At 42.4% G+C, this 25,627-nt stretch overlaps 2 protein-coding genes and 1 long non-coding RNA gene across 4 annotated transcripts in view; 1 reads left to right on the forward strand and 2 right to left on the reverse strand.

Annotated features, from left to right (window-relative positions):
- The first annotated feature begins 7,680 nt into the window (after positions 1 to 7,680).
- Positions 7,681 to 24,505, forward strand: LOC125342959. The gene is made up of 3 exons (XR_007209285.1): positions 7,681 to 7,690; positions 18,958 to 18,962; positions 24,381 to 24,505. It is a non-coding gene; the product is annotated as an uncharacterized LOC125342959 (long non-coding RNA).
- The window catches only part of Hprt1 (hypoxanthine phosphoribosyltransferase 1), a 47,904-nt gene continuing 35,418 nt past the window's right edge, over positions 13,142 to 25,627 (reverse strand). For both annotated transcript variants that reach the window (XM_048335304.1, XM_048335303.1), the window contains exons 5-9: positions 20,563 to 20,580; positions 17,981 to 18,063; positions 15,114 to 15,160; positions 14,879 to 14,955; positions 13,142 to 13,725 (exon numbers count right to left, since the gene is read on the reverse strand). In XM_048335304.1, the coding sequence (XP_048191261.1) occupies positions 13,678 to 13,725; positions 14,879 to 14,955; positions 15,114 to 15,160; positions 17,981 to 18,063; positions 20,563 to 20,580 (273 nt within the window). In that variant the 3' untranslated portion in view covers positions 13,142 to 13,677. The remainder of the gene's footprint in view (positions 13,726 to 14,878; positions 14,956 to 15,113; positions 15,161 to 17,980; positions 18,064 to 20,562; positions 20,581 to 25,627) is intronic.
- On the reverse strand, positions 22,002 to 22,447 carry LOC125342958 (cytochrome c oxidase subunit 6B1-like). The gene has a single exon (XM_048335305.1). It carries the CDS (start codon positions 22,382 to 22,384, stop codon positions 22,118 to 22,120), a length of 267 nt encoding a protein of 88 aa, XP_048191262.1. The 5' UTR covers positions 22,385 to 22,447; the 3' UTR covers positions 22,002 to 22,117.

A 25,627-nucleotide genomic window follows, 5' to 3' on the forward strand; every position in this document is an offset into this window, starting at 1 on the left:
GCTGTCCTCAAGGGCGGAAGAGGACCAATCCTAGAGGCGGCCAGATTTTTCCTCACAGCCCACAGAACCGCCTCCGGGTTCATCGTTAGGCGCCATTTTAGCCACACATGGCCCCAGGACTGAGAAACAGGCGGGGCCAGCTGGTTGACTTCCTCTTTCTGATCCAGGTGTGTCCCACAGGTAATGAATATATTTCTTTTTGAACAGTGTCACCCTTTCCCTTACTCTCTCCCAGTTTATCCCTCCTGCCCCTTCCCACAAGTTGTGTAGCTCATTTGCAACATATCTAGTGAGTACCTTTGTTGCATTTGTTCACACTTTGTCCCACACTTTCTGTGCTTTCTCCCTTACCCTCCCATAAACAGATAAACATAAGTAAGACAAAAGTTACAGAAAACAAAAACAGCAACAAATCATAAAAACCTCTTGTTTGCATTTCTTGGAGTTTGTTTCAATAAACATTATTTTATATGATTATATGCACATTGACCTATTGAGCCTTTGTGACTCTCCTAAGAATATCCTTCTTTGCTCTCACTATGTGAATGTCTAGAGACCTGTATAATTTATCAAGTCCCAGAGTATTTGTCTTTTACTCTCCAGTATGTTTACTTGTAGACCTCCAAAGATAAACCTTCAAAGAAACAACATCCCAATTAATTAAAGGACTAAAGACTTAAAGAAAGACTTCTCAGGAGTAAGAATGGCCAATAGACACATGAAGAAATGTTCAACATCTCTGGCAAAAAAAGAAATGTAAATCAAAACAACATTAAGATTCTACTTCACCTCAGTTAGAATGGCCGTTACTAAAAAAGCTAACAAAAACAGATGCTGGCGGAGGTGTGGCCAAAAGGGAATGCTACTACACTGTTGATGGGAGTGTAAACTTGTTCAATCATTCTGGAAAGCAGTATGGAGGTTCCTCAAATGACTAAACATAGAGCTCCCCTATGACCCAGCAATCCTACTCCTGGGTATTTACCCAAATGATCACAAACAAGACCAAACTAAAGATACCAGCACAACCATGTTCCTTGTAGAATTATTTACCATAGCTAAGAAGTTATGGAACCAACCCAGATGCCCCTCAGTGGACAAACAGGTCAAAGTGTGGTACATATACACGATGGAATTCTATGCTTCCATAAGAAAGAATGACATTTTCTCTTTTGTAAGGAAAAGAGTTGGAAAAAATGTTATTAAACAAAGTAATCCAGACTCAAAGAAACATAGGCTGCATGGTTCCCTTCATTTGTGGTAACTAGAATGTGTCCATGAGACACTTACCTCCAATTAACCACCAGAAACACAGAAGTGGAGCTGTGGTTCACAGTGGTGGAGTGCTAGCCTTAAGTAGAAAAGCTCAGGGGCAGTGCCCAGGCCCTGAGTTCAAGCCCTATGACCAACAAAATAAATAAATGAATAAATTACTAAATAAATCTCCACACCATTAGCTTTGCTTCTCTCTGAACAAGTCCCAAGACAACTAATGGCATACCTGAGACATGGGAAGACCCAGAATTCTCTACTGAATTTGCTCACTCCTTTAACCCATATGCCACAGACAACTCTCTAATATGAGGCCTCAGAGACTTGATGTTTTGAAAAGGCAATATTTTCCCTCAGGTTCCAACCAGAATTTTTTTGTGGACCTGCACCATATGGAATACCTGAATTCCTAGAACAAGGCTCCAACAGTTACCAGAATGTTTTCAGGAAGACAACTTTTGAAGTGCTGAGGTCCAGAAAGATCCAAAGTAGGGATGGGTCAGAGAACTGTACACACGTGTGTGTGTGTGTGTGTGTGTGTGTGTGTGTGTACGTGTAGTGATGGGGCCTGAACTCAAGGCCCCAGCATTGTCTTTGAGCTTTTTTGCTCAAGGCTGGCACTCTACGACTACAGCTCTACTTCTGGCTTTTTGTTGTCAGAGGTGGTTAATGGAGACAAGAGACTCATGGATTTTCCTGCCTGGGTTGGCTTCAAACCTCAGTCTTCAAATCTCAGCCTCCTGAATAGCTGGGATTAAAGGCGTGAGCCGGGGCACCCTGGCTAGATCAGAAATTTTAAAAAGGGAGCTAGCTGCTGATGTAGCTAGTGATAGAGTGCTTTTATTATTCACCAGTCCTGAGTTCCTCCCTCAGAACTAGAAATATGAAAGAGCTAAAAATGTGAAAGAAAAAAATACAAAGAGAAAAGTATGGAACGATAGATCAATGAGATTTATTAAACTTAATTGGCTAGACTCAATGAAACACCACGATATTTTAGATTGAGTAAACGTATTTTTTTCTGTGATTCTCATTTTTACCTTAACAAGTAAAGTTCTGCTTTCTTGGTACTTGTGATCAGATAAGTCAATATCCATGTATCTCACTAAATCTAAGATTAACTACTATTGTGTATAACAGTACAAGGAAATAATAGAAGGAAAGAAGGAAGGAAAGAAAGGGGGGGGGATGAATAGGTAAATCAACTATATAGTGGTTACACACTGGCCCTGTACCAGATGTGACTTTTTTTTTTTTTTTTTTGGCCAGTCCTGGGGCTTCGACTCAGGGCCTGAGCACTGTCCCTGGCTTCTTTTTGCTCAAGGCTAGCACTCTGCCACTTGAGCCACAGCGCCACTTCTGGCCATTTTCTGTATATGTGGTGCTGGGGAATCGAACCCAGGGCCTCATGTATATGAGGCAGGCACTCTTGCCACTAGGCCATATCCCCAGCCCCGCCAGATGTGACTTTTGAACTAGTTCTTTATACTGAGACTCAGCTTCATCTAAAAAAATGGATGTAATAATAGCACCTACCTCAAGGAGGTGCTGTAAACATGAAATGCAGCCTTCTGTGCAGAGATCACACGCGGTGAGCATTGGGTGAAAATGTAACTGTGGTTAAAAACAAGGAAGATAGTACTCGTAGGATGGGTGTGAAAAGAGTGGAAAGTTAGGGAGTGGGAACAGAATCAGTAGGACAAGGAGGGAATTAAACACCTCTGAGTAAGCCTTTTGCTAAAGCTTAGACTTTCTGGAAGAGAAGGCCTCATTGGAATACAGACCCTTCCCAGACACACTGAGAGGGATAAGGAAGAAAATAATGACATGATTGTGGAAAATAGTGGGTTTTTTTATTTCTTTATTGCCAAAGTGATATCCAGAGGAGTTACAGTTTCATAGTTTCAACTTGTTACATTCCTCCCTTGGAAAATAGTGTCTTGATTGTCTATGGTAAGGCTTAGGACAAACAATGGGCTGGGGCAGTGAATATGTTACTGGTTTATATGGCAACTTGATGAATAAAGTAGGACTGAAGAAGAGAAGAAAACCCCATTCCCACGGTGAGAGAATGAAGTTATAAACAAAGAAAGAGCCTAGCTACTCAGGAGGCTTGTATCTGAGAACCACAGTTCAAAGCCAGCCCAGGCAGCAAAGTCCATGAGACTATCTCCAATTTAAAAAAAATCCAGAACTAGTGTTGTGACTCAAGTGGTAGAGCACTAGTCTTGAGCAAAAGAAGCTCAGAGACAGCACTTGGGCCCTGAGTTCAAGACCTAGGGCTGGTACACACACAAAACAAAGAAAAGAGGGCTAGTATGAAACCTGTAGTGTGGATTAGAGACATTGGTTTGAACTGATGTGTTTTTTCCCATGTATGAACATAGACATGAAAATAGATAAATAAACACGTGTTGGCATGGGTCAGTATGCATGCATTTATATCCTGGCTCTGAAAGCAGTGATACCTCAGGAACACTAAGCACATTCAGCACCCAGATCCTCATTTCTAATTCCATTTCCCAGTGAACAAATCAGGGCTTCTAAGTGAAATGGCTGATTCTGGACCAGCACAAGGAAAATACAAGTTGAAGCTGGGTGCTAGCACCACCTGCCTATAATTCTAGCTACTTAGGAGGCTGACATCTGAGGATCACAGTTCAAAGCCAGTCCAGGCAGGAAAATCAGTGAGACTCTTATCTCTAATTAACCACCAAAAGACAAAGCTGGAAGTGGACTTGTGGCTTAAGGGGTAGAATGTCAGGCTTGAACAAGAAAGCTTAGGGAGCCATCATAACAAAAACAGCCTGGTATTGGTATAAAAACAGACCGGAAGACCAATGGATTAGAATTGAAGATCCAGAAATAAAACCGCACTCTTACAGTCAGCTGATATTCGACAAAGGAACTAAAGACATACAATGGAATAAACAGAGCCTCTTCAACTACTGGTGCTGGGAGAACTGGGCAGCCATATGCAGAAAACTCAAAGTAGACCCAAGCCTATCACCATGCACCAAGATCAACTCAAAATGGATCAAGGACCTCAACATCAGACCTGAATCCTTGAAACTACTGAAGAACAGAGTAGGAAAGACACTAGAACTTATAGGCACAGGAAGGAACTTCCTGAATAGAGTCCCAGGGGCACAACAAATAGGGGAGAAACTCGACAAATGGGACTACTACAAATTAAAAAGTTTCTGCACAGCTAAGGACATAGCCACCAAAACAGAAAGACAGCCAACCATATGGGAAAGGATCTTTACCAGCACTGCAACAGACAAAGGCCTAATATCTGTCATCTACAGAGAACTCAAAAAACTAAGCCCCTCCAAGCCCAGTAAACCTATTAGGAAATGGGCAAAGGAGCTAAAGAGAGACTTCACAAGAGAAGATATAAAAATGGCAAAGAAACATATGAGGAAATGCTCAACATCCCTGGTAGTAAAGGAAATGCAAATAAAAACAACCCTGAGATACCACCTCACCCCAGTTAGAATAGTCTATACTCTGAACTCAGGAAACAACAAATGCTGGAGGGGGTGCGGGGAAAGAGGAACCCTTCTCCATTGTTGGTGGGAGTGCAAATTAGTACAACCACTTTGGAGAACAGTATGGAAGTTTCTCAAAAAGCTCAATATAGACCTACCCTATGACCCAGCCATACCACTCCTAGGCATCTATCCTGAACAGCAGGTCCCAAGATATCAAAAAGACATTTGCACCATGTTTATCGCGGCACAATTCACAATAGCCAAAAGATGGAAACAACCCAGATGCCCCTCCACAGATGAATAGATCCAAAAAATATGGTACCTATACACAATGGAATACTACATAGCGATTAGAAATGGTGAAATATTGTTATTCGCAGGAAAATGGTCAGAACTCGAACAAATAATGTTGAGCGAGACAAGCCTAGAACACAGTAAACAAAGGAGCATGATCTCCCTGATATATGACTGTTAAGATGGGGTGACGGAGAGACAGTAGAGACCAGGTCTGTGAAACCAAAAACTGCTTGTCAAATGGTATTTCCCACAGGATTGGGGCAGCGACCCAACATTATGTAACTAAAACCAAACAACTACTCAACATATAAAGGTCAAAAATTGACCTCTCAGTGGAATACAATAGCTCAAAAGCTATGTATGTACGTTCATATAAGACTACTGTCGACATATTGTCTAATGTCGACATTACATTTAAAGCCCTAGGCGAACTTTCTTGGGCTTGGCCACGTGGCTACTGTATATGTTCTTGGTACATTGTGTATTGTATATATGTCTACCTGACCTAGGGAAGGGAAAGAAAAACAGGGTGTAAGATATCACAAGAAATGTACACACTGCCCTACTATGTAACTGTACCCTTTTTGCACAACACCTTGTCAAAAAATTTGTTTAATTAATAAATAAATTACAAAAAAAAAAGAAAAGAAAGCTTAGGGATAATGCTTAGGTTCTGAGTTCAAGATACACACACACAAAATACAAGATGAACTTATGATATCATGTGTTGTCAAAAGTTGGGGGGTGGTGACAAGAGAGCACTGGAGATACTGGAAGGTGCATGACAAGAAGCTGCAGGTACAGGAAGCCATGGGTATCTAAACTGAACCTCTGATTTCACAGCTCTCAAACATCCTACTTAATAGAGTCTAAAAATGGGAGGAAAAGGAGTCCTACTGAAAAGCTACCAAGTTTGAAAGTCACTTTGTGATGAATCCTAACGAAGAAGTCCATTCTAAAATGCTCCCCTAGTGTGTGAAGAGCAAAGTTGAAATTTAATTTGACAGTTTATCAGTAATGCTTGAAGTTACAAATAATCATGAAAACCCATTAAAACAGCGGTACTCTTTCAAGTGGTTGGAAGGGTCTATAAAATTCATATTTAAAAGTGGCAAAGAGCACACATAATCCTTCAGGCTAGAAAGTTATTTGGTCTGAAGCTGCCAGCAGAAAAAATCTGAAGAGCATATTGGAGAAACTGCAAGTCTCTGCAAACACTACCCATGAGGCTGCGGGAGGGGAGGAGGAGAAAAGGAGGGAGGGGGTTACAAGCATGACAAGAAATATACTCACTGCCTTACGTATGTAACTGTAACCCCTCTGTATACCACCATGACAATAACATTAAATTTAAAAAAACATATTCAGGAAAAAGAAAAGAACTGCCCATTGCCAGAGGAAGTCTGCATTCTTAAAGACATCAGCTGTGACCTCAAGAAGCTGTGGTTCATGTCCAAGGCCTTTGGAATGATTACCTCCAGTGAGCTTCATGCTTTCCTCTGTTATCAGTAGATTTGCTTTGGCACGGAGCTGGCCATTACAGGTTAAGTGGCCAGGAATTAAGAGGGCAGATGGTAGGATAAAAATGTCACATTCTGGGCTGGGAATATGGCCCAGTGGCAAGAGTGCTCGCCTTGCATACATGAAGCCCTGGGTTCGATTCCCCAGCACCACATATATAGAAAATGGCCAGAAGTGGCGCTGTGGCTCAAGTGGCAGAGTGCTAGCCTTGAGCAAAAAGAAGCCAGGGACAGTGCTCAGGCCCTGAGTCCAAGGCCCAGGACTGGCAAAAAAAAAAATGTCACATTCTGGGGGCTGGGAATATGGCCTAGTGGTAGAGTGCTTGCCTCGTATACATGAAGCCCTGGGTTCGATTCCTCAGCACCACAGACACAGAAAAAGCCAGGAGTGGTGCTATGGCTCAAGTGGTAGTATTCGCCTTGAGCAAAAAGAAGCCAGGGACAGTGCTCAGGTCCTGAGTTCAAGCCCCAGGACTGGCAAAAAACAAAGTCACATTCTGAGCCAGGCTCCAGTGGCTCACACCTGTAATCCTAGCTGTTCAGGAGGCTGAGATCTGAGGATCATGGTTCGAAGCCAAGCCCAGGTAGGAGAGTCAGTAAGACTCTTATCTCCAATAAACTACTCAAAACAGAAAGAAATGATGTGGCTGACAGTAGAGTGCTTACCTTAAGCAAAAGAAGCTCTGGAACAGGCCAAGAGTTCAAGCCCCAGGACTGGCCAAAAAAAAGTCACATTCTTCATCTGACACTACTTGTACGATCTAGATAAAATTATGCAGGGTTTTTGGACCTGTGTTTTTTCTGTGAAGTTGAAATAATCACAAAACCAAAAATCAACCTCCATATAGGGGTTACTGTAAGGATGCAAAAGTGCTTAGGCCAGTCCCATTGCATAATTCAATCAATATTAACTTTGTGGGGGGGGGCAGGGGGAGGTACTGGTACTGGGGCTTGAACACAAGGCCTAGGCTATGTTTCCCCAGTTTTTTTGCCTGAGCTAGCTTTGAACCATAATCCTCAGATCTCAGCCTCCTGAGTAGCTAGGATTAAAGGCATGAGCTATCAGTGCCTAGCTAGTTTTTTTTTCCCCCCTCCACCCAAAAAGTCCAGCCTGCCTTCTCTATATCTAGATTCTGCAGAGAGTAAAGCTTTCAAAAAAAATTGTGCATTGAGCACGTAGATTTTTTTTATTCCTCCCCAAACAGTTGTTTGTGTAGCATTCACATTGGGCTATGTATTCTTTGTAATCTCAAAACGATTTAAAGCATAGCAGACGATGTGCTACAGATGTTTCCACGTAAGCCTAGCAGACAAGGTCAACTGTAGCCTGACCTGTCTTGGAAGAATGCCCTGTGATCCTTCCACAATGTAAGCAGTGTTGTGAGGAGCTGTCCCAAGGCCGTTTGTCACCCACAGCCTATCTTGTTGGGGGCTTTCTGAGCCACCTGCCTGACCTTGCCATCCCATGTAGGATTCAGCTGCCAGCCATAAAATCATTTAGCTCCAATGCAGAGCTGACTCCCCCACAGGACCAGGGATCCAGGGAGCTAACAGCATGCGTTTCTTGGTCATGATGCGTAATAAACTATCTATGGCCACTTGGCCTTGCTTCCTAGGGCAAATATATTATCAGAACGGCCAAGTGCAATCTTACAGGTGTAGCTGTTGCTGACTTAAGCGGCTTGACAGTGCTAAGGACTGAGGAAAATGAGGGAGGTCATCAATGGAAAGTGTCTTTGAGGCTGCCAGAGGTCAGGCTAGGGCTCACCCAGGAGACCTGTGAAGGAGGTCCTGTTGATGGAGTGAGGGACAATGACAGAGCCAGGCCTTAAGGCAATGGGGTAACTCGCAAATTTGAGGTTGTGAATGAATGAAGAGCCCTGAAGTGACTTGAGCAAGGAGTCTGAGTAAGCTAAAGATGACCTAAGAGATGTGAGCAGGAGCTAGTCATTCCCACTATGGTTTCTAGACTTTCAACACTGGCTTTGCTTGGGTGTTATTGTTTTACAGGGGGATGTTTTGGCAGTACTGAGAGTTGAATTAAGGGCCTTATACTTGCTATGCATGTGATCCAACATGAGCCATGACACCAGCCCTTTTTGTAATTTTTTTGGGAGGGATATAGTCTTCGGCTATTTGACCACCAGTGTCACACTGTGATGCTACTCCCTATGTCTATGCTGTAGCTGGGATTAGACACCCATCACCACACCAAGCCTTGACTTCTATTTTACATAGATCACCCTCTTTCTGAAGAAAACCACTCAATAGTAAAAATAAAGCAAAACGAAGATCACTGTAAGTGCATGGTGCACCCTGAAGGCGACCGATAGTGGTGGGGAACCACGAGGGAGGGAGTCATTTCCACAGAGAAGTGGATTCCAGTGCCTGTCTCCCATGTTTGGGATGAAGTCACATGGCCTGGGTGGGACATGGGGGGCAGATTCTCTACTCAACATTCAGGGCTGGGAATGTGGCTTAGCGGTAGAGTGCTCGCCTAGCATGCATGAAGCCCTGGGTTCAATTCCTCAGCACCACATAAACAAAACAAGCCGGAAGTGGTGTTGTGGCTCAAGAGGTAGAAGCCAGGGACAGTGCTCAGGTCCTGAGTTCAAGCCCCAAGATTGGAAAAAATTAACCCAAAACTTCAACTTTTACTACAAAATGGGGAGACATGAAAGGAGTCCAGAGGAGTGCCTCGCTCGGCCTCATTTTTCTTTTCATCATTTTATTAGTATTGCTATCATCACCATCATCATCAATATTATTTGCAACGGGGTCTCACTGTTGCTCAGATTCAAGTGATCCTCCCACCCTAGTCTCCTGAGTAGCTGAGACTTCAGCACTCCATTCCTACAGCTCTGACTGACATTTGCTTTCTGGGTTATTTCCTTTTTGTCCGTTGTAAGGCTTGAACTCAGGGCCTAGACACTGTCTCTGAGCTCCTTTGCTTAAGGCTAGCACTCTAGCATTTGGAGCCACCACTTCTGGATTGCCGGAGGTTAATTGGAGATAAGAGCCTGGCCCCGGCTGGCTTTGAACTGCAACCCTCAGCTCTCAGCCTCCCGAGAAGCTAGTACAGGCATGAACCATCAGTGGCCTCACTGAACTTTTATATTTAGGTGGCTGTGTAGGGCTATGTGTCAGATAATGTGGTAAGTGTGAGAAACTAAGTATAATTGAGAAACACTGTTACGTGTGTGACAAAAGGGAAAAAAAAAGGATTGTGAGACAGTGAATGAGACTGTACACACACACACACACATACAACTACATACAACCCATGTGTGTATGCCTCACCTAAGCACAACAGGGGGAGAGATGGGCTGAAGTGTAGGTCAGAAGCGACCGCTACCATGAAGGCCATCCATTTTTTGTGGCAATCTTGCCTCACCAAATCTCCCTGATTTGGTGATTGAACTGAGGTAGTCTGTAAGCAATTGGCATCGTATGACTGACTATATTCAATACAGTAAGTAGTTCCTGCTGGCATTGCCACTGTTGTCCCAAAGCTCCCAACCTACTTACTCTCTGAAGGATTCAGCCGTAGTGTGCCTTTAAAGACGCAAATGAGGCCTGGTGTCAGTGTCATCCCAGCTACTGAGGAGGCTGAGACCCAAGGATTTCCGTTCAAAGCCAGCAGGGGTAGTAAAGTCCTTAAGACTCTTCTCTCCAATTAACCACCAGAAAACCAGAAGTGGCACTGTGGCTCAAGGGGTAGAGTACTAGCCTGGAGCAAAAAACGCACAGGGACAGCACCCAGGCTCTGAGATCAAGACCCAGTACATGGGAGAAAAAAGCAAATGTGGTCTCTCTCCTATCCCCCACCTTGGAAGGCAGTGCAAACTTTGAGCCTGAGAGACTCAAGGTCACTTGAGTCACAGCTCCTATCTTCCCTCAAGCACCTCAGCACACTCTCACAGCAGCTGCTTTGCCATTGCAATTTCTATTACAGGGAATGCACTCCCATGGTTCCCTATGGCTGCTTCCTCCATTTTTTTCTCAGCTCAACCTTCCCTAACTTCACTAAGGCCTCAGCACATAGTACTGAAGGGGGGAAATGAAGAGCCAGACTTTGAAGTCAGGCCCCACTTTACCACGCGAACCCCACTTTACCACGTGAACCTGAGATAAGCAGGCCCTGTGAGCAACTTCTCACTATTTAAATTTATCTTGCTTATTGTCTTTCACCAAATAGAACTGTATCTTCTTAAGACCAGGGAAAACTGCTTGTCTTCCTAAGACCCTAGAAACACGAGAGGTGAGGTGTGGACATGAACTTTCCCAGCGACAATACAGGAAGGCAAAAAGGGTTCAACACATTATTTCCCAGACAACTAAACGCCAATGCCTTCTTGGACAGTGATATCCAAAAATGATGGGATGTTTCTCTATTTCCCCAAATCAACTTAAATGGGGAAAAAATCTAATTTGGGCAGAGCACAGAGCTTTGTTCTTAATGGGCAGGCACTCAACTGCTTGAATCAGCTCCTCAGCACTTTTTACCATTTTGCTGATGGTAGTCCTAGTGTTTGAACTCAGGGCCTCAGTGGTCAACTCAAGTCACTGTTCCATTTCTGGCATGTTGATGGTTAGAGATGATTCTCACAAGCTTTCCTGCCCAAGCTGGCTTCAAACCATATCCTCACATCTTGGCCTCCTCAGTAGCTAGTATTACAGCTGCACACCATTACTAATTGACTCTCCGCTCATCATTTTTTTTTTGCCAGTCCTGGGCCTTGAACTCAGGGCCTGAGCACTGTCCCTGGCTTCTTTTTGCTTAAGGCTAGCACTCTGCCACAGCGCCACTTCTGGCCATTTTTTTTTTATATATGCGGTGCTGGGGAATCGAACCCAGGTCTTCATGTATACGAGACAAGCACTCTTGCCACTAGGCCATATTCCCAACCCACCCTCTCATTATTTTTGGGATAGGGGATCACTTTTTGCACAGGTTGGTTTGGATCTCAATCCTATTTGTCCTTCCTATCTTAGCTGGGACGATACAAGTGCATCACTATGCTCGGCATTTTTCACTGGGATGGGGTTTAAAGAAAGAACATTCTGGCAGCACATACCTGGAACCCTAGCAACTTGGCAGGCAGATTGGATCAGTTGAAGGCCAGCCCAGGACAAAAGAGGAGACCTCCATCTCAAACAGTATACTAGGGATTGTAGTAAAATCTGTAATCCTCGCTACACTGTAGGCATAGACATGTTTATGGCACAGGCCGCTCAATACAAGAAATACAAGACTGAGAAAAAAGTCTAGGGGAAAAAAGAATTGAGTAGCTCTAAGTTCAAATCCTAGTACCACCAAATACAGGAGTGCCAATAGTGCGAGCAGGATTCAGCATGATCTAGGATAGCCAGGTAGACAGATCTCAGTGGGTAGATATTGGGGGGGGGGGGGGGCAAGACTTAGGACTAATTCTTCCTATTGCACTTACACATAACAGCAGGTTTAAGGATCAAATGAGGCAACAGAAATGAGATGTTTCACAAACTAGGAAATTCTAAGAGTAGAGCATATTAATATTCAGACTTTTGGGGGGGTGCTGGTTCTGGGGCTTGAACTCAAGGCCTGGACACTGTCCCTGAGCTTTATTTGCTCAAGACAGAGCTTTACCACTTGTGCCACTTCCCGCTTTTGTTTCTTCGTAGTAGTTTATTGGAGACAAAGAGTCTCACAGACTTTCCTGCTTGAGTTGACTTCAAACCACGAGTGTCAGATCCCAACCTCCTGTGTGGGTAGGTGCACCAGTGCCCAGTTTATATAAAACTTTGAAAGAAACAAATACAGGGAAATTGCTCATGAAGTTGCTAGCTCAGACCTCACCAAGAAGAAATACAGAGAAGTAACTGAGACTTTTGGTTTAAAAACTTTTCTCCTGTTTCTAGAATATAAAGGTTTTATTGTTCTTTGGTCAACAAAAAAGAGGACACACACATCTGAGACATCTGTTGCTAGGCCTGGCATTACATTCTGAAGTAACTTCACAGAATTCTAAGAGAAAGCTGTGTTCTTTTCACATAAAGTGTGTCATGTATAACAGGTGCCAATGGCTCACACCTGTAATCCTTACTACCCAGGAGGCTGAGATCCGAGGATCACAGTTCAAAGCCAGCCTGGGCAGGAAAGTCCTTAAGACTTTTATCTCCAATTAACCACCAAAAGAGTAAGAAGTGGCGCTGTGGCTCAAGTCATAGAGCTCTAGCCTTGATCAAAAGAGCTAGGGGACAGCACCCAGACCTTGAGTTCAAGCCCCAGGACTGGCACCAAAAAAACAAGTGTGCCATGTGCCTAAAATGTGTCATATGTCTCTGAAATACATAGGAACTTCACTAGCTCCACCAGTTCAGTTTCCCAGAAATTATTTGCTGGGTTTGGTAAAGACTATAATTTAAATCTGTTACTAAATTGGAAGGAAATGATCATAGAAACCAATGGAAAAATATACTGTTAGTTTGTAGATGGAAACGGTGGACATGCACAGCTTCTTTGAAGGGGAATAGTTCTTATTTTTAAGGATTATTACATTTAAGAATTCAAAAGACAGTAATTTTTGGAACTTTATTTGCATTTGAAAGGAACTGTTGACAAGATTCACAGAAACAATCTGAGCAAGTGAGCCAACACTGTCACTACTACTGAACAGGCTGCTGGTACTGGTGAGAACTGACTGTCTCTGACTGTTCCAAATGCATGGTGGGACAATTAACAAGGGCCAATCACCTCCATTTTTCCCCAAATATACAAAAATTAAAATACCAATTAAAAAACTAATATATCTTCTCTTTAAATGCTTCTTACAGATACAATTTCAATATTATCATTAACAGTGGTGTAGTTTAAGAGACTTTTCCATTCACAAGTTAAACATTGGGAACTGGGAACCTGCCTATAGGCTTATAGTGCAAATAAAATGTTTAAGAATGCAGCAACTGACATTTCTAAAATACAAAACAGATAAAATTCTTAGAAGGTTCATGCAAAAAAAGCTTTACTAAGCAGATGGCCACAGAACTAGGAACATCTGATGACGTCAATGGGACTCCTCATGTTTCCAGACTCCACTTGAACGCTCGTCTTACGCTTTGTACTTGGCTTTTCCAGTTTCACTAATGACACAAACATGCTATAAAATAAAACCGCAGAAACTCACATTAGAAGAGTGTGCTGTGAAATGAAAGGCAAGGACAGCATTTTGCCTATCTTGTAAGAATAGTATCATGCTGCTGAGCTCCAGGGGCGCACACATGTAATCGTGGCTACTCAGGAGGCTGCTGAGATCTGAGGCTCACAGTCCAAAGTCATCCCGAGCAGCAAAATCCGTGAGATTCTTATCTCCAACGAACCACCAGAAAACCGGAAGTGGCGCTGTGGCTCAAGTGGTAGAGTGCTAGCCTTGAGCTGAAGAGCTCAGGGACAGCACCCAGACCCAGAGTTCAAGCCCCACAACCAACAAAAAAAATAGTATTATGCTGCCCTGGTTCTTACTAAACAATGCTTAAGACTCCAAGCCAGTCACTTTTGGATAGAGTTTCTTTTGAGAACAAAGTAGTTTGTCCAGTAGTTTGCTTTTGGATCTCAAAGTATGTAGCTGTGAAAAAGAAATAGAGCAGAGAATTCTAGGTCCTATTAGAATGGGTGTACTGTAGGGAGTTCAGCAAGATGAGGTGGTGTTCTCAACATAGTCTTCCTAAATCCTTACTCCCCATGTTCCAAACACCAACCCAACATTCCCACACATCCACTGTGCTCACAAACATTCACTAGTGTTCACAAACACAGCCACCCACATTCATAAACACTCCACGGCTATACAAACACCCACGTTCACAAACACATCACATGCACCCATGTTCACACAAACACAACATGTTCACACAAATATCCAATGTGCCATACACACCCACACTCATAAGTACACCCACGGGACTCTCCTCCCGCTGCATTGGAGGTGGAGATTTAAAGCAGAGTGAAGTAAAAGCCTTACATGCCATCATTTCTTTCTTCGTTATGACCCTATTTATCATCGAAAACAATAATGAGATAGTTATTATATCTTAAAGCTGTTTGACTATTTCAGCCAGCAAGAAGTGTCACACTAGCCTGGCCAAGTTCCAGTCCTAGGGACGTCTGCACTTGACTACAGCTTTATGTGACTAATGGGAATCATCAGTCTGGTCAAATTATGAGGTGCTGGGAAAGAGAAAACAATTCTTCCCTTTCCTAAATTTTTATGTGTGTTTTGAAAAATGAAAGCAAGGAAAAGAAGCACTACTTACATTCAAATCCCTGAAGTATTCATTATAGTCAAGGGCATAGCCCACAACAAACTTGTCTGGAATTTCAAAACCAACGACTGGAAAAAAAAAATCTCAAGTTATCGTTTAGAGAAAACATAACTTTCATATCTAATACTTGCAACTGTGCTTTCTCTGAAGTAACTCCAAGCCATTTCACATAAACCCTTTTTAGGTTATAGATGAGTAAATGATTAGCAAAAAACAAGGTACTTACAGTCTGGCCTATATCCAACGCTTCGAGAGGTCCTTTTCACCAGCAAGCTGTTAATTACAAAAGACAACATGTGTGACATATGGAAAGACTACAGGCCATAACAAAAGAAACAATCATGTTTCTAAATAATATTTCCTTGAGCTGTTTCATCGAGCCAGGCGCTGGTGGCTCACGCTTCTAATCCCAGCTACTTAGGAGGCTGAGAACTGAGGATCTCAGTTCCAGCCTGGGCAGGAAAGTCTGTGAAGACTCGTATTACCTCTAACTACCAAAAAGCCGGATGTGGAGCTGGGGCTCACGTGGCAAAACACTGGTATTGAACAAATCAAGGATAGCACCAAGGCCCTGAGTTCAAGCCCCAGGACCAGCACACACACAAAAGTGTCTGCATGTAACATGCCATGGTTAGTTTAATGCTTCCAAAAGAAGTAACAGAGAAGTAAAGGATGGGCATCACTGGCGAGGGCAGCAATGAGTCACACTCCACACAGGCCGTTCCCTGCCCTCCTCCTGGGACTGATGGGTATTCTTGAGAGCTACACGAATGGCAGGTAGTCTGGAGGATGAAGCACCGGTGAGCAAAGATGACTGAAAATCCCTGGCAATACAATCGCTGAGTTGTAAAGCATGTGGCAAAGACTTCTAATATTTAGCTTACAAAGACAACTTCAGGCTACACCAATCAGTATGTGAAAGGAATTAGTTTTTCCCAAGGCCAGGACTAGAACTTGGTATCTGATGGTTGCACTCACAGCTGGCACTTTACCACCCAAACCATGCCTTCGATCCCTAATTTGTTTTTGTGTGCCTGCTGGTCCTGGGGCTTGAACTCAGAGCCTCGGTGCTGTCCCTGAGCTTTTGTGTGCTCAAGGCTAGTGCTCTACTACTTGGGCCACAGCATCACTTCGGGCTTTTTGGTGGTTAGAGATAAGAATCAGACAGTTTCCTGCCCAGGCTGGCTTTGAACCACAATCCTCAGTTCTCAGCTTCCTAGGTATCTAGGCACCCAGCTGGTACTCATTTTTGGGGGGTCGGGGAGACTTAAGGCCTTGCACATGCTAAGCAGGAACCACCACTGAGCTTAAAAATTCATTTTTAAGTTTTCAGTTGTTTTGTTCTTGCTAGAAACATCAGGTTTTCTTTAAACTTTTTTCTTTATTGTCAAAGTGTGGTACAGAGAGGTTACAGATTCCTATGTAAGGCAGTGAGTACATTTCTTATCCAACTTGTTACCTCCTCCCTCATTTTCCCCCACCTCCCCCCCAAACATCAGTTTTGAGTGATTTTTTTCTTGTGAACTAACTACACTATTGTTTACAGAAATCACTAATTTGTAGAAGTGACTTGATACAATTTATGTAAATAAATTACTCTAAAGATAACTCAGTATATATAGCCAAATGTTGATAGCTTCATCAAAATTATTTTCTTAAAACGTTGCAAAAAAATAAAAAAGTTCAATGGGAGGTTCCTAATGTACTTCATTCATTTTTTTTTCCAACAGTAATGACTTGTCTGACTACAGTCGATTATCACAACCAAGGCATGGATACCAGTGAATTAACTGGCCTCATCTGGATTCCCCAAACTTAGATGCGTGTTCCCATGAAGGTCTATGCGTGTGCATATGTAGCACTCTGTACGGATTTATGTAATCACTACCACTACTGGCATCACACGACTCCCTTGGAAACTACTAGTGTATTCTCCACCTCTGTAAGTTTGTCATTTCATAAAGGTTGAGGTGGGCTTGGGAATATGGCCTAGTGGTAAAGTGCTCACCTCATATACATGAAGCCCTAGGTTCGATTCCCCAGCACCACATATATAGAAAACGGCCAGAAGTGGCACTGTGGCTCAAGTGGTAGAGGGCTAGCCTTGAGCAAAAAGAAGCCAGGGACAGTGCTCAGACCCTGAGTTCAAGCCCCAGGACTGGCAACAAAACAAAACAAAAGAGTGAAGTTGTGAAACTTTAAACACACACAACAAAAATCCAGAAACAAAACAAAAGTGGCAAAAGCACTGAGCCAGGTTCCTTGAACTCAAGAGTTCATCGCCATGGCTTAGTGCATCTTTGGGCAGATGCCTACACCATCTATCTCGGAGTTGTAGAGAATGAAACTAGGGATAAAACCAAAAACATAAACTCAAAATCCAGATACGACAAAGAGGTGAGGCTGACTTAGGAAGCAGGCACTATAAAATTTCAGTTGTGGACACCAAACAAGATGTCCAGGCCACACCCCTTCTTACCACTTCACCCTCCCTTAGAGAGCCTTCTTGATTTTACACGGATCCTCAAAGTCTCTACCATGCTACTCGGGACAAGTTCATATAATTAGCACACTGAGAAACCAGACGTTAATAATGTAGTCGGCTCTATCTGTGAGTTCTACATCTACAAACTTTTAAGCAGATGAAAATATATCCTAAACACATTGTGTGGGTACTGATCATGTACAGATTGTCCCCTTGTCATTATTCTCTGAATAATACAGCATAACTATTTGCATTGGATTTACATTGTGTTTTATAAGCAATCAAGAGAGGATGCAAAGTATATGGGAGGATATGGACAGGTTCTATCCAAATACTATCACATAATCCCTTATTGTATATCAAGGATGTGAACATGTAAGGACTTTGGTGTTTGTGGGGCTACTGGATCCAGTCCCCACCCTCCACCCACATGGATAGAGGGACAAATGTGACTGTAAAATCTTTACAAAGGCTATTTTCTGTTTCATTTGATATCATATTACTTCGTGAAGATAAAATGACAGCCGTGAGCAAAATCCTTACAAAGGAACAATTGTCTAATTAAACTAACAAATGAAGAAAGCATTATTTCGAAAGGTCACCCATACCTCGCAACCTTGACCATCTTTGGGTTATGCTGCTTCACCAAGGAAAGCAAGGTCTGCATAGTTTTGCCAGTGTCAATTATATCCTTTAAAAACAGAAAAGGCATTTAAATGAAAGATAAAACAGCACAGTTTTACATTTGTAGCCACTATACCAACACACAAACCTCAACATTCAGACATTTTCTCATGGCACAATGCCATGTTTTTCAATGCAGTAGTTCTCATCAAAATCCACATACTCTGGTTAGTCAGTAACCCAACTGCCAGTCCTCAGTACTACACTTTTCTAGGCATAAAGGGGCAAGAACAGCAAACTTATATATAGGTGCATTTTTCTACTCACTTTCAGAAATGCTGCTTCATATCATCTTAAAAACTATCCAAATTAATAAGGTTTTCCTAAATAAAATGATTTCAAATGGATCTGGGCTGTCCAGTCAGAAGTAGGACATTATCCAAAACTACCTCTCTTAAAACCAGTGGTGGGAGATGTCTGGCCATTCTTAAGATCATTTGGTACATGATGGGACAGACTTGTGTATGCTGCTCTGTACTTTCCTGTGGCCTCCTGAGGCGCTTCTGCCTGCATTGATGCCTGTGAATGATGTTATAAGTATCCAAATGGCCCTTAGCAGAAAAAATGTTTTCTACCTCTACCTTAAACCATAACCCTGATACTCTTCACTGAAAACACTCTTTAAGAATGTTAAAACAGGGGCTGGGAATATGGCCTAGTGGTAGAGTGCTCGCCTCGTATACATGAAGCCCTGGGTTCGATTCCTCAGCACCACGTATATAGAAAAAGCCAGAAGTGGTGCTGTGGCTCAAGTGGCAGAGGGCTGGCCTTGAGCAAAATTAGAAGCCAGGGACAGTGCTCAGGCCCTGAGTTCAAGTACCAGGACTGGCAAAAAAAATTCTAAAATACCTGGGCACTGGTGGCTCAGGTCTGTCATCCTAGCTACTCAGGATGCGAAAAGCTGAGGTTCACTGTTCAAAGCCAGCTTGGGCAGGAAAGTCCATGAGACTCTCATCTTCAATTAATTACCAGAAAACTGGAAGTGGTGCTGTGTGGCCCTGAGTTCAAGTTCCAAAACTGCCCCACCCACCCAGAATGTTAAAACACTCATTAACTGACTTATAAAATGGTAACTCCTCTTGATATCACCTTTATATCAAACAACCAGGCGCTGGTGCCCCATGCCTGTAATCCTAGATCTGAGGATCACAGTTCAAAGCCGGTCCAGGCAGCAAAGACTGTTGAGACTCTTATCTCCAATTAACCACCAAAGAACCCAGAAGTGGAGCTGTATCTCAAGTGGTAAAACACTAGACCCGAAGAACAAAACAGGTCGAGGTCAGCATCCAGACCCTGAGTTCAGGCTGGACCCATACAAAAAAAGTAAAACAAAACAAAAAACTGAAAACCACTACACACAGTAGTGATATGACCCTTTTATTCCACTTGCTTCATGTTAACCTTGAGGAAATAGCTTAAGGTCTCTGTATTTGCATCTTTAATACTTTGCAAAGTGAATGCCTAATCAATTTGGTATTAAATATATAACAATTTAAAGCCAGGTGCTGGTAGCTCATGTCTTTAATACTAACTACTCAGGAGGCTGAGATCTGAGGATCACAGTTCAAAGCCAGGGAGCAAAGTCTCCAATAAACTACTCAGAAAAAGCCGGAAGTAGTGGTGCTGTGGCTCAAGTGACAGAGTGCTAGAAGAGCTCAGGGACAGCACCCAGGCCCAGAGTTCAAACCCCACAACCTACCAAAAAAAAAGCTGGAAGTAGTGCTGTGGCCCAAGTGGTAGAGCACTAGCCTTGAACTAAAGAAGTTCAGAGACAGCATCTAGGCCCAGAGTTCAAGCCCCAGGACTGGCAAAAAATAGTATATTTGTGATATTCTTCTTCTTTTGAATATAAAATAGTATTTATATGAAAACTATTTGGGATATAAGAATTTTGTATTTCAGAAAAAAAATTAAGCAAGATACTAAATTACACACACATAGAACAGGAATACACCACAACTTTTCCATTATCAGTAAAAGCAAATCACTAAGTAGTTTCAGGTGTTTTTTTGTTGTTTGTTTGTTGGTTTTTTGCCAGTCCTGGGGCTTGGACTCAGGACCTGAGCACTGTCCCTGGCTTCTTTTTGTTCAAGGCTAGCACTCTACCTCTTAAGCCATAGCTCCACTTCCGGTTTTTCCGTTTATGTGGTGCTGAAAAATGGAACCTAGGGTTCTGTGCATGCTAGGCAAGCACTCTACCCCTAAGCCACATTCCCAGCCCCCTCCCCCTGTTGTTTTTTGTTGTTGCTTTTGTTTTGGGACAGTATCTATCTATATTGCCCAGACTGGCCTCACCTTTGAGATCCTCCTGCCCAAGTCTCCTAGGCAATGGGATTACAGATTCCTCCCACCCTGCCAGGCCCAGCTTCACTAAGTAGTTTTTTACAATATATAAGCCCACCAAAACAGATGAAGACGAGTTTCTTTCCCTGCCTTACCTTTAGGATGGCACATACTAAGACAGAAACATCATAAATACTATAGTAAAAGTAAATGTAGAACTTACTTCAACAATCAAGACATTCTAGGAGAAAAAGAGAAATGAGTATCAGTACATTTGGCCATAGTATTTCAAATAATCAGTGGAATCACATCATAAAAAGCTCTAAGTCATTCAAATTCGTGTTTTTAGATACTTTACAAGACGAACCCTGCTTGAAACAAGCCAATTGTCTGTTGACACTGGATGTCTTTAGTACTAAGATTTTCATAAATAAAATGTTGACCCATGGATTTGCTTTTAAATGTTCTTTAAATCACTTAATATAAGGTCTCAGGCAAGTCATGGATTTCCTGTGCCTCAGTTTCCATAAGTAAAATGAGAAATTTTAAGCTAGGTGCTGGTGACTCACACCTATATTCCTACACAGGAGGCTGAAATCTGAGGATTCTAAGCTAAAAAAGCCAGAAGTAGAGCTGTGACCCAAGTGGTAGAGCACTAGCCTTGGGCAAAAAAAGCTCAGGAACAGTATCCAGGCCCTGAGTTCAGGCCCCAGCACCGTTCAAACACATACACACAGAATTTTGATGTGTCTATATTTTGGGATGTCAAAATACCATAGCTAGAAGAGTCCTTGAGAGAAAACATCATGTAACAGTTACTTCCCCAAGTACAGAAAGGTTCTATCATTTCACATACTGTTTATACAGGAAGATTTATGCTAAATTGCTTATTTGTAACATCACTTATAGTGTTTTTCTTTGGGGGAGGTTGGGCTGGTCCTGTGGCTGGAACTCAATAGCCTGACTTCTATTTCTTAGCTTTTATGCTCAAGGCTAGTGTTCTACCACTTGAGCCACAGTTCTGCTTCCAGCTGTTTTGGTGGTTCACTGGAGATAGTTTCACAAACTTTCCTGCCTGGCTGGCTTTCAACTGAGTTCCTCAGATTTCATCCTCTTAAGCAGGTAGGATTACAGGCATGAGCCACCAGTACCTGGCACAACTATAGTTTATCATATAACAAGATACTTTAGCATAGCATCAGAAATTTATCTTTTTTTTGCCAGTCCTGAGGCTTGAACTCAGGGCCGGAGCACTGTCCCTGCTTCTTTTTGCTCAAGGCTAGCATTCTACCACTTGAGCCACAGCGCCACTTCCAGTTTTTTCTATATATGGGGTGCTGAGGCATCAAACCCAGGGCTTCATGTATACAAGGCAAGCACTCTACCAGTAGGCCATATTCCCAGCCCCAACATCAGAATTTTAATATTCTATGTACTTTTCTAAACTAGTTGTTACCAAGCACACAATACATCCACTGTGGGTTGTACCAAACTTTAGAACTTTTTAATACTTCAACTTGTTTAATCGGTCTGTCTGTCTATCTACCTACCTATCTATCTACTTTTTTGGTGGCACTGAGGTTGAACTCAGAACCTCACACTTGCTAGACTGTTGCTCTACCACTTGATCAATACCCGCAGCCCTGAATCTGTATTTTTTTCCCCCGTGATGTTTTATTAGTTAAGTCACGGTGCACAGTCCCAGAGCGGGGGCTGTCATGCCCCTGGGACCCCCTTAGCACCCCAGGAAGGCCAGAGGACAAGGAGAGACAGCTGCATCAGGTTCGGATCTTCCCAGGAAACGTGCCTTCTGCCCAGCGGTCATCCCAGGCGGAGACCCAGGATAGAGGGCAGAGGGACTTGTACACCTGCTGGTACCACTGGCACACAGACACGTCTCCTCCTTTCTCTGTCATGGCCTTCTTGCAGCGGTGGAAGTCCAGGTAGTTCTGCCAGCAGTTCCTGGTCTGGTTCTGGTTAGGGAAGTGGCTGTCGAAAGGGGCTGTTTTGTAGTTCTTGATTTTGCTCTTGATGTCTTCCGCCATGGTGCTGAGTCCTAAACGACACCCCTGAGGTACCGCACGGCTCAATGTCACCCTTAGCAAAGACCTGAATCTGTATTTTTCTACACGTTTTATAACATATAACATGTTTCATAACAAAAAGTAAATTTCTCTTATCTCTTTGTTGTTGGTGGTCATCGGGCTTGAACTCAGCCTGGGTGCTATCCCTGAGTTCTTTTGCTCAAAGTTAGAGCTCTACCACTTTGAGCCACAGCACCACTTCCAGTTTTCTGGTAGTTAATTGTACAGAAGAGTCTCATCAACTTTCCTTCCCAAGCTGGCTTCAAGCTGCAATTCTCAGATCCCAGCCTCCTGAGTAGCTAGGATTACAGGCATGAGCCACCGGCACCTGGCAAAATCATTTATTTTTCTAGACATTTTTATAACAACTATTATAATTCATATATAACTTACAAGCATATTAGGAGAAAATGCTTGAAAATTTTTACTGATCAGACATGCAAATAAAAGTTTGGCAAATCACGGTTCATGTATTAAAAGTAAATGTATAACCTTGTAAAGCTTCAGTGATTTGCAAGTGCCAAAGAATATCTCCCAAGGCTGGACCGTTTCAAGTAATTCACATTGATTCTCTCACTGTGGCCCATCCTCAGTGAAGCAGCTGCTAAAGACAACTGCAGTTGATAGACAAGAAAATTAACCTTACATTTAATAAAACAAACTCAAGAGTAAGGGGAGAAAATAGAACAGATAGCAAATTCGGGGCAATCCAAAGGCACACAGCAAGTAAGTTAACTATGTTTTGTTTTGTGTCAGTTTTTATAAGGTCTCAGTAAACTCTAACTAAATTTCAAATACATTAATATATTGATTTTACTAAAAGCTATGAAAGTATTCAAATGAATCCAGCATAATACATAGAATTCAGACCCAGGAACTACATGTTTTGGTGCCAAGTAGCTCAACCTTCTACTAGCTATATGACTGAATTTCAGTACCATTCTCTACAGAAAAGGGCTAAAAACTCCTTCACAGGACAATTGTGAAGATTAAACTAAGTAACTATAGTAATATAGCAGAGATGCTTAAGACATTAGTTCTCTTCCTCCCCTCATATCTCAACTAATTTGTCTCTATAAGAGACACAATTTTCAGTAAAACTGAACATAAGCCACTAATAGACTAATAATTGCTCCATCACTTGTTAGGTGGTTGTCAACCTTTTTCCTCCCCTAACAGGCACCCGTACAGGATAACAGATCCTCCCTGCAGTGGTGATAGCTTCTGTGCGTGACAGAGTTACAGAGTGGAAAACAACAAGGAATAAGGAGATAGACAAATTAATTCTAACTCTAGTCTTACTTCTAACACTAAATATTATTTAAACAAGCCTGAATACGTCATTACCATAAACTTTTTAGCGTAAAAGTTGATACAAGAGCTGGGAATATGGCCTAGTAGTAGAGTGCTTTCCTCGTATACATGAAGCCCTGGGTTCGACTCCTCCTCAGCACCACATAAACAGAACAGGCCAGAAGTGGCACTGTGGCTCAAGTGGGTAGAGTGCTAGGCTTGGCCAAAAATAAAAAGCCAGGGACAGTGCCCAGGCCCTGAGTTCAAGCCCAAGGACTAGCAAAAAAAAGTTGATACAAATCCAAGTCCAGAGAGATTAAATATCAGTCCTACTCAAAAATAGAGTATTATTACAATTCAAAAAATGAGAATTGCAATCATTGAGGGTTTATTTTACACCAAGTAGTTATACTCCTATTTAATAAGAGAAAATAATGAGGCTCAGAAAACTTACCTAAAAAGTAATAAGGATAGGCAAATGGAAGAGAAGAGATTTGAACACGTGTATTCAAGATCAAAATCATATCTTCTGTGCCAGGCTTCAGTGGCTCTTGCCTGTAATCCTAGATATTCAGGATGCCGAGATCTGAAAACCTCAGTTCAAGGCCAGCCCAGCCAAGAAAGACTGTGAGATTCTCAGCTTCAATTAACCACGCCCAAACAGAGTGGAGATGTGGCTCAAGTGGTAGAGTACTAGCCTTGAGTGAAAAAGCTAAGGGACCCAACCCCTGAGCTCAAGCCCCAGAACTGGCACACACACAAAAGTCCATATTCTCAAGCATTAACTGGAAAAGGCCAGAAGTGGCGCTGTGGCTCAAGTGGTAAAGTGCTAGCCTTGAGCAAAAAGAAGCCAGGGACAGTGCTCAGGCCTTGAGTTCAAGCCCCAGGACTGGTAAAACAAAACAAAACAAACTGGGGAGAATATTTACATGGGCATACATGTTTGCATACACATGTCTCCATAAAAGAAAAAAATAAGTTTTGAATAACCCTATAATCTTACCACAATAAATGTGCTCTACTCTGATGATCATCAAGTTATTTTTGAGCCAGATGCCATGGATTTGTACCTATAATCATAGCTACTCCAGAAGCTAAGATCTGAGTATCATGGTTTGAAGCCAGTCCAAGAAAATAAGTCCTTAAGACTCCATCTCCAAAATAACTGGCAAAAAGACAGGTTGAAGGCATTGCTCATGTAGTACAGTGACAGCAGAACAAATAAGCTGAGTGAGAGCACAAGGCCCTGAGTTCAAAACTATAGTACCAGCATATATACAAAGTTATTGGCAAAGCAGAGACTTAGAAGATAACAATGTCAAAATAAAAATAAATCACAGGTCTTGAAAACTCGGCCTCTCTTAACACACGAGCATGTGCGCGCGCACACACACACAATACTATTATCAGAATAAAGGCTTCAATAGTGTCTAAGTATGGACAGAGTGCTGGAAGTACAGAGGGCTCTGGCAGTCATACACATTTCTCCTCTGAGGATGTTGGTGAGCAGAGAATTTTGTACAAGTGATTTACATTTAGCTTTTCTTATAGATACTCAGTTAAGTAAAAGTGAACATTCAAATCTAAAAGCCAAAACAAGAAAGGAGCTTTGGTGCCTGCCTTCAAATGAAAGCTATCCCACTTAACTGGTTATGTGATTTGGGGGACTACGGGGAGTTTTTGTGTGTCATAATTCCATGCTGTTTTTCAAAGAGTACTTCTGTTCCTTAATTTTCTGATATGCAAAATGGGATATAATCTCCCTCACTGGAGTACTTAGACTTTTATTAAGAGATCAATCTCCTTATACGTATGTGGCAATGTCTGCAAGTAAATGATAACTGATATAAAAGAGAAAAGCAATATTCTATCATTTATCACTGATTAATCCAAAAAATTCAGTGTATACCA

The sequence above is a fragment of the Perognathus longimembris genome, chromosome 28 (assembly GCF_023159225.1).
Source record: "Perognathus longimembris pacificus isolate PPM17 chromosome 28, ASM2315922v1, whole genome shotgun sequence".
NCBI lineage: Eukaryota > Metazoa > Chordata > Mammalia > Rodentia > Heteromyidae > Perognathus > Perognathus longimembris.